This window comes from Mytilus edulis, chromosome 2, assembly GCF_963676685.1.
Source record: "Mytilus edulis chromosome 2, xbMytEdul2.2, whole genome shotgun sequence".
Lineage (NCBI taxonomy): Eukaryota > Metazoa > Mollusca > Bivalvia > Mytilida > Mytilidae > Mytilus > Mytilus edulis.
The window spans coordinates 17936782-17946490 of record NC_092345.1 but is presented as its reverse complement, the minus strand read 5'-3'; the positions used below and the strand labels follow the sequence as shown (position 1 = coordinate 17946490).

Below are 9709 nucleotides of genomic sequence, written 5' to 3'. Positions count from 1 at the left end.
AAGGAGTTTCCAAATCATTACTGTTTTAATACTATGTTATGGTTCAATAATGTCTGTTGGTACTGTTTTTGTGTATATATAACAATCTTCCACGTTCAAACTGAAAGAAGCATCGATGACAATGTTGCTGTTCCCCACAAAAATAACATTTTCGATTCTTGGTGGTTGCAAAGACATGTTTTTAACAATGTAAAGGCCATATTATAGTTGTAGACTTATTGGTGATGTTTCCACCATTTCTTGACACGATGTTAATTATTTTCAATATTGTAGTCTGATGTAATTGTTTAAAAAAAAATGTGTGCTATATGTTTATCCAATCATTGGTGCTCTTGTTTTGTTGTTCATTATATTTACTCTGAAATAAACCAGCACCATGGCAGTAAGGGTTTTAACAGATCAAGTGATTGCTTTGAATTAATAGCTTTAGAAAATCAATATTGCGCCTAGTAAAACAAAGATACGGACAGGCTCGTACGGAATTATTTAGTTAATGTCTGGGAATAATAAACATTCCCAGATAACGTTTTTATTAATTATTCATATCAAGGATATTTGTTCGTGTAACTGTTTGTATGAAACTAAATTTGTTTGAAGGATTCGTATGAAATGGAGGATGCAATATTGCATTAAAGAATATACAAAGGTGCAAGGCATACGTCTTTAGGCGAATTTGGTTTAACTAATTATCACAGTTTATAACTTGTAATTGGCATCTTTACTTTCTACCGAAATTCTAATTAAATACATCCAATGGTGACTGCATGGCTGAGGTATAGAACTAGGAAGATGTGGTATGAGTGCCAATGAGCTCGAGACAACTCTCCATCCAAGTCACAATTTATAAAAGTAAACTATTATAGGTCAAAGTACCGCCATTAACACGGAGCCTTGGCTCACACCGAATGGTCACTTTTAATCCTTCTTCCCGAAGTAAAACCATTGTCAAAGTGAGACGTCCGTTCGAGTGTGCGGGTTTTATAAATTAGATCATGGCCATGTCTTGACAGATTGCAAGAATCTCTGTACGTTTAAGAACCATTGCAACGCGCCTTTGTGAGTCCGTAGATGGCAAGTTACAAGGCTATTCAAGACACTCATTTCATGTGGCAGTCCAGACTTCTCGACCATCATATCGTTCGGCTAACTTGTAGAACCTGCCTATTGCCTATTCATTGTTAATTGGCCTCGTCCTGAAAATGCATGACATATTTGCCACTGGACATAAATCAAATTGCTAAGATTAACAAGAATCATGTGGCGAAAACCTGAAACTTCGATGTTTTTCGAATTTCTAAGGTCATACTTTCTAAAGTAACAAATGAGAAATTTGTCAAACTTAGAAAACGTTATGTCTAAGTTGTTTAGAATAAGCTAATCGCGTGAAGCAGAATTCATACAATCCCTTTCGAAGAAAAATATGGCTTAGTTCCCCTTTCAGATATATTGAAGAAATATCCTCTCACTTCAGTCACCACATTTAAAACAGAATCTATGAAAAACGTGATGATTTCAACTTTCTGATTGTCAACTCTTCATTCCTCAATAGTAACATATCCTCTGTCCAATACTATGGCGTTTACATATCTCTTTTGATAAGTCACGCTCGAGCATTTTTAGTATATGAATTAAAATGTCGGATTCTCTCTTTTATCCTTTCAAATAAGAAATTTGGTGTGTTCTCATCCTGAACATACATGAAATATTTGCCAATGGACTTTAACCTATCATTAACCAATTCAAACAATCATTAAATAAACTAATAAAATTGAGAATGGAAATGGGGAATGTGTCAAAGAGACAACCCGACCAAAGAGCAAAAAACAACCGAAGGCCTACAATGGGTCTTTAACCCAGCGAGAAAATACCGATACTGATTACCGTTGGTTGGTAGAGTAGAACTAATAAAGGAAGAAAACAATGCGTTATAAAGGTTTTATTTTCATCTCTATAGATTTTAATGAGTATTTATATCCTTTCCAGTGGTACCAGTTTACGCCTACAGCTAGAGCCTCGTGTTCACCTTTTAGGTATTCACCATTCGGATTGGCATAATGACAGTTATTGTACCAAAATCCTCCTTTAAATGACTTTGCGCATGACCCTGGAGCTCCATCATTGTCGACATCATGCGTCGAAAATTTCATCCCGTTTGCAACCTGCATAGAATTACCTAAAATTTACAAAATATGTAATCATTGATAGTTATTGTATTAATATAGAGGAAAATTGCCCAAACAGTATGTGATATTGCACGAGCTTTGTAGTTGTTGGACTTATATTGAGCAATATTTTCCCGAGCTGCATGTCATATAACAAATATTTACAAAATCGAATTAGCACCATTTGTAATACACAATTACTCACAAATTATTATAATAAACTACGTTTTTAACAAAGACCGTATGGAACATTTACGCAACAACTTACAAAAGACATTCTAAAATAACACGAATAGAATTTCCTATTATATAATAGAGGGCACAGAGAAATGCGCGTAATTGATTACTTTTAAAATAAGGAAAGCAATTACAATACGATTAATACCAATGCAAAATAAATGAAAAGGACAAAGTCTTTTGTCATTTATTTTTATTGTACTTGAATTGTGTAATAATTGATAGTTATCGCAATGATATAGAGGGAAATTGCTCGAAGCAGTATATGGTATTGCACGAGCTTTCCAGTTGTTGGATTAATATTGACAATATCGTCCCGAGCTGTATATAATATTGCATGAGCTTGCGAGTAAACAGCACTTTAAGAATATCACCACTATATACTAAGTAGCTTTCTCCGAAAAGAACCACCACTATAAATTTGCTAACATTTCAAGACATGCCATAATTTCCGGATTGCTCTCCCTCAAAGATTCAAAATGCATTTGCAGAAAACTCAACGAAAACTTTGCGGCCATTTAAAAATAATAGAATATCCACAAACTTAGACGTATCAGCAATAAAAAAATTATCGTTTTTGTAATTCTAACCGACAATGACTTGGCAGTATTTTCAGATTATCCTTAACGTGGGAACCAGTAAGGACCCGGCAATTCATCTTTTTGTGTTGGATAGTATATAAGTTCTCATTTTTTTAAAACAGTTTTGATTCTAAATTTGTTGAAAGAAGTGGTTCAGTAAGAAAGTGGAAAAGCAGCTTAATAAAATAAAAAATGCTTGTTCCTGTATGATTTGTACAACTATTCCAACACACACAAAAAGGTGAAAGGTCGGTGTCAAAAGAATACCAACAATCAACCACTTTCCAGCATTTCGCGCATTCCAACTTTCATCGACTTACCTGCATCTCCCGAGTATCCAACAACAGTCAGGGGGTAGTTACTGGAGATATCACCAACTCGAAAGATTTTGTATTTGGCGTATTTACTTTCTCCCTCAAAATCAGACATATCTACACGTAGCTGGTACCATCCTTGATTGGTTATGATATTGAGTAATATATTTCCTGAAATGATAGTTTATGAAAAAATTAATCTGTCTAACCATAATATAATACTGAACTTATATACTATCGTTACATATAATTTGTATAATCCAAATATATGATAAAAGGAAAACACAAATTTTCTTGGACTTACTATCACCAGCGACATATATCTCTGTTATCATTGTGACGTATATAAGCTGTTAAAGAAATAGTGATTACACATACCTAACCAAAATTCATTTTTGATATCACCAAATCCTACTGTATAATTTTCCCAATTCCGATAAAAGTCAGCATTCCCATTTAATCTTCTTTGGAAAACCTGTAACAAAATAATATCTGTGTATTTCTTGTTTAAACCAATCAGAGATATTAAAATGCAGACAGCAAAGAGCACAAAATGCTGTTTATGAACATGCAGGATTCTCATCTTTAAAAATTCGCAAAAATAACTACATAAATAAACTCATCATAGATACCAGGATTTGTATTTACACCGACGCGCGTTTCGTCTACACAAGACTCAATCAATGACGCTCGAACGCGAAAAAGTTAAAAAGGCCAAATAAAGTACGAAGTTTAAGAGCATTGAGGACCAAAATTCCTCAAAGTTTAGCCTTATGCAGGTAAGGTAATCTATTCCTGAGGAAGAAAAGCCTTAGTATTTCAAAAATTCAAAAGTTTTGTAAACAGTTAATTTATAAATATGACCATATCATCGTACAACCTTCAATCGTGAGGAAAACACATACCGTATGTATAGGAAGCTTTAAAAGGCCTCGGCATACAATACATGTAGGGTAAACAAATTTTAAAGCGAAAACCTACGAGCTGAGTTTTGGAAAAATGTTAAACGCAAAAAACGTGTATGTCAAACAGCAACCAAAGCAACCACTGGATTTCAAACTCCTGACAGGCACAAACTAACTGCTTTTAATGTCTTAAACCTGCCCTAACCTGTGACAGAGGTATTACAGTACTGTATAAGATTATAAAACAAAAATAGCAGTTCAAAATGACTTATATAGCTGACTCTACGGTATGGGCTTTGCTAATTGTTTAAGGCCGTACGGTTACTTATAGTTGTGTCATTTGGTCTCTCATGGAAAATTGTCTCATTGGCAATCACACCACATCCTCTCTTTTACATTGACTCATCTGATCGACATTGATAAATATTCCGATTATAAAAAGGTTTCTACATGTACAGCCAAGCTTCTAAACTAGATATCTAGATATAAGAACATGTGGAATGACTGCCAATGAGACAACTCTCAATTCAAGTCACAATTTGTAAAGATTAACCATTATAGGTCATAGTACGGTCTTCAACACGGAGCCTTAGCTCAAACCGAACAGCAAGATATATATATGGCCGGTATATCTGTATATATGGAAGAATTAAATATAGGTGTCAAGTAATGTGAGAACTTCTTGCTTGTAAAAGTTGTTTTGTGTATTCAAAGTTTACATAGTCAATAACCTTATTGTCTGTCAAGGTAAAGAGCACTGCAACTGGTTCATGATTATCAACAAAAGTGAAGAACATTGTTAACGCATTTTTTAGCTACTTGCAATTTTCGAATCGAAGGGTAGTGATGACACTTGATAAGCATTGTAAACTAGTTATTTTTATACGCCCGTCAAAATTTTGACGGACGTATTATGGTATACAAATGTCCGGTGTCCTTCCGTCTCTCTGTCCGTCTGTCTGTCTATCCGGCGTCCACATGTCGCCCCGTAACTTGAGATCCACTTATTCAAATTTCATGAAACTTAAAATAGTTGTTTCTTATGGTGTTCAAACGATCTGTATACATAAGATTTAAATTTTTTGAGTTACGGGACTTTATAACTTTAACAGGAGGTGTTTTTTCACATGTCGCGCTGTATCTCAAAAACGATTTATGATTATTGCTTGAAACTTTACACACTTCTTAGTTATATTAATCTAAAGATCTGTATACTTTTTGGTGATCATTCAAAATTTCATCTTTACGTTATTGATTTTTTTTTAAAAGGGGGGTTGGGGGTCACATGTCGCACTGTATCTCAAAAACCATTAATGGTTATTGCTAAAAACGTTACACACTTCTTATGTATATTAGGTTAAAGATCTGTATATTTTTTGGTGATGATTCAAAATTTAATTTTAGAGTTCTTGAGTTTTTTGTAAAAACTGGAAAAAGGAGTTTTTCACATGTCGCACCATATCGCAGAAACTATTTATGATTATTGCATTAAATTTCACACACAAGACGAAGGGCGTATCATGCGCTCGTGGCGCAGCTGTTTATTATTTCTTTTAACGCATTTCATTCTGTCAAAAAATTAGTTTAATAAATTCCAAAAGACATTTGTCTTCGCATTCTTGAGTTTGTAGTGCTTGCTATAAAATTAGAAGGCAAATGAGCCAGTTTCTTTCTTGAATGACGTAATATTCATTGAATATGATGTTCAGATATACTATAAAACTAATATTGAAAACAAATTAAATGCAAAAGTACTTTTAAAAGTTTCTAATAATCTTTTTCGAATGTCCATTAGTATTTTAGTTCTACCACATTGACATTTATCCCTTTTCATCTCGGACTTCTTTCTCACATCTGGGAACAGTATATCTAATGAATATATATATATATGTCCCTGCTCACATTCAAAACAAATTGCCATAGTAAACCGAATTGGTCATTTAGCAATATACTTACCAACCAACCACCACTATCATTTTCCATATCACAAAACACATCTACGCCACCTTTTATTCCTTCCGGATAAATCTTGTAAACACCCGAGGCCTCCTCGCCCATCATCTGAATATCAAAACAATCTCGCGGTAACACTTCGCCAGCTGTTAAAATAATGAAAAAAATGTTTTAGCTTAGTATTAAAACGTCAAATCTACAGAAACTCAGATAATTACACCTCTTTTTCATAAATGGTTGATGCGCTTTCAAAAAAGAGAGATATTTAATCGCACATGATGTAATTTATTTCCAACAAATTGGTGATTTCCTTGGAAAACCGCAAATAATGTTCTCTGACTATCTATGCTTTCAGGTTATAATGGTTATTATTTTTCTCGCTGCATTCTAGCGCACAAACACGTATGTTCATGCACAGCAAATCTCTTTGTAGACCAATTAAGAGAGAGAGCTTATAACTTTAAAAAAGAGATATATTGGAATATTCTTAGCGCTCTTTATATGCATTAAAGCTATATTTTCAAACCACCCAAATGGAGGTCCGAACAATATTATAGAACAGAATAGTAGTTTCCAGAATCATATTATTTCCCCATTAATTGAATGCTTAGCAGAAAGGTTTAAAGCATGTATACCTTTATTCTGAGACTGCTATAACACTTATAGCCTTCTCAACCCTTTTTAAGTGATTTTAAAATCTCTTTGCATGATTTTAACATCTCTATTATTGATTTAAACCTCTGTACAGTAGATTGGGGAGGGAGTCTAGGTAATCTAATGAGATGTTAAAATGCTCTTATGTATTTGTTGCGAGCGTAAAACACTGAAATAAATTAGCGAGAAATGAAAACAAGTTAACAACGGGTGCAATTATTTTAAGAGAGTGCTTTTATTTGAATTTCTTTCGATTGTTGCATTCTATATCATACACAACTGACTTCATATTAAGAAAACATCATAATTACGATAGAATGTGTTGAACCCCTATTTTTGTAATTTTTTGATATAATCTTCTTTGTAATGTTGTGTCTTTTAGGTGTTTTGTGTTGCTCTGCTGCTGTTTTATGGTTTTATGAACATAATAAGATGAAAAGTGAAAAATCGCGAATTATTCCTTTAATGAATGTCACATAATACCAAATATCACCGTTTAATAATATATGGTCTATTTAACAAGAAATACCAATCGGATGTCATTAATTTGAACTTTGACACTTTCTTTTGAAAATTGAGAATGATTCAAACGATAACACTATGCTTTGATTTTTCTTTACTAAAATGACTGACTTACCTGGGCGAGATTGTTGCTGGGTATGTTGATGTTTGCTACTGAATTCCACATTTTGTAATATCTGAACAAGATTTGTTATTTCCACTCCTAGTTTGTGAGTCTGGAACCAAACTCCTGCAGTGATTGCAGCAGAAGCTACAATAACCACCAACAGAACAGAGTTGTTTGATTGCGGCATGTTTGTGGGAACTTTTTTACTCTCCCCGGTCATGTCGTTACCCTGCCCGACATGTATTTTGTGTTCTTTTTCCTTTTTATCTTCCTCCATGCATAATGTATTGACGTTTATCACGATTGTATTTTCTATAGAATTTACCTATTATGAAAAGCCACCAGGGTGTTTAAATCTCTGAATGAACTTGTTCGATAGTTTGTCAATGCATAAGGGCGTGTTCGTCAAGGTTGATATGAATTGAAATTTCACTTTTATCTAATTTAATTTATTCATTTTACGTTTTTTACAGAAAAATTTAAAAACACACATTTAGGATTAAATTAAATCAAACGCTTGTAAAAAAATACATTGGTTCTTTTGAAATAAGATTGAGCTACCAAGTTTATCATTTTCAAGGTAAAATTCTGCATCCAGCCATCATGTTGTAAATAATTTTCGGTATAGCTAGAAATATGATCGTGAAAGATTACATAGAATTGAGTTATCTCCCTTAGTCTGTAATTGTAGACAGAACAGCTAGAGTAGATGCACATACAATACAGTACTTTCTGTATATATGGTCATTAATACAAGATTGAAAACACTGAAATGTCACCGGAGGAGGATTAAGAGGCTATTTCCCCCCCCCCTTTTGTGGAAAACAAATGGTTGACTACATATGGAATCACTGAAGCATGACTGGAGCGACCCCCTTAGGCAGTCCTCCCATCTCCCCCACCCCCGCCACTGGTCTCTCTTGTTACACTGATTTTGTATCGAGAGTCTGTAAGATAAAGGTTTTACTACAAGTTTTACCAAAATAATCTAATAATCAATGATCCATGTAAATACTGGGCATACATCGAAAATATGATCTTCGTCATCGATATAAAGGAACCAGACCAGCATTGCTTCAACAAACAACCTAAAAAGCTGTACTCCTATATAAAAGGCAAAAGAAAGGAAAACACCGGCATTGCATCTTTAAGAAGTGAAGGCACCCTCCATACAAATCACTCTGAAAAAGCAAACATATTAAACCAGCAATTTCAATCTGCTTTCACATCAGAAACTAACACAGAAATACCAACGAAAGAAGCTAGTACATACCCTAAAAAGGTGTATACAAAATCATAAAAAACATAAACACCAATAAAGCTACAGGACCAGATAATTACAGTGGACAATATTACAGTGGACAAAACCTTAAGAGAACACTTTTTTAGCAAACACCTTAACAGTGGACAGCATTAAAATAGACATAGGGACAGTATTACAGTGGACAATATTACAGTAGACAAAACCTTTAGTGAACACTTTTTTAGCAAACACCATAACAGTGGACAGCATTTTTACAATAGTCACAGTGGACAGTATTACAGTAGAGATCATTACAGAGTATACAAATACAATGGACAGTATAACCGTGGAAACCATTATAATAAACAATATTACAGTGGACAAAACATTTAGAGAACACATTTTAAGCCAACACCATTACTATATATAAACACAGTGGACAGTGTTATAGTAGACACTATTAGGATGGACAGTATAACAGTGGAAATTATTATAGTAAACAATATTACAGTGGACACTATTACAATGGACAGTGGACAAACCTTTAGATAGCATTTTTTTAACCAACACCATTTCAGTGGACAGCATTACATTAGACACAGTGAACAGTATAAACATCATAACGGTAGACACTATAATAATGGACTGTATAATAGTGGAAACCAGTACAGTAGACACTTTGACAGTGAACATTCCTTTGGAGAACACTATTTTAATAAACACCATGACAGTGGACAGCCTTACAATAGACACAGTGACAGTGGACAGCATTACAGTGGACACCATGACAGTGGACAGCATTACAGTGGACACCATGGCAGTGGACAGCATTACAATAGACACAGTGGACAGCATTACAATAGACACAGTGGACAGCATTACAGTAGACACAGTGGACAGCATTACAGTAGACACAGTGGACAGTATTACAGTAGACACCATTACAGTGGACACTATTATAGTAGACACTATTACAGTGGACAAAACCTTAAGAGAACATTTTTTTTAACAAAAACCATAACAGTGGACAGC

General features: G+C 34.1%; 1 protein-coding gene across 1 annotated transcript; it reads right to left on the bottom strand.

Annotated features, from left to right (window-relative positions):
* Positions 1-1921: 1921 nt before the first annotated feature.
* On the bottom strand, positions 1922-7760 carry LOC139511611 (microfibril-associated glycoprotein 4-like). The gene is made up of 5 exons (XM_071298518.1): positions 7444-7760; positions 6156-6298; positions 3673-3769; positions 3301-3465; positions 1922-2173 (listed from the first exon to the last, which is right to left on the bottom strand). Exons 1-5 carry the CDS (start codon positions 7709-7711, stop codon positions 1926-1928), a joined length of 921 nt encoding a protein of 306 aa, XP_071154619.1. The 5' UTR covers positions 7712-7760; the 3' UTR covers positions 1922-1925.
* Positions 7761-9709: the final 1949 nt, after the last annotated feature.

Coding starts and splice junctions, on each gene's coding strand:
- LOC139511611 (XM_071298518.1), bottom strand. CDS start 7,711: ATGGAGGAAGATAAAAAGGAAAAAGAACACAAAATACATGTCGGGCAG. Junction 3,466..3,672: donor CAAAAATGAATTTTGGTTAG/GTATGTGTAATC, acceptor CTATCATTTCAG/GAAATATATTACTCAATATC. Junction 2,174..3,300: donor TGGATACTCGGGAGATGCAG/GTAAGTCGATGA, acceptor TGTAAATTTTAG/GTAATTCTATGCAGGTTGCA.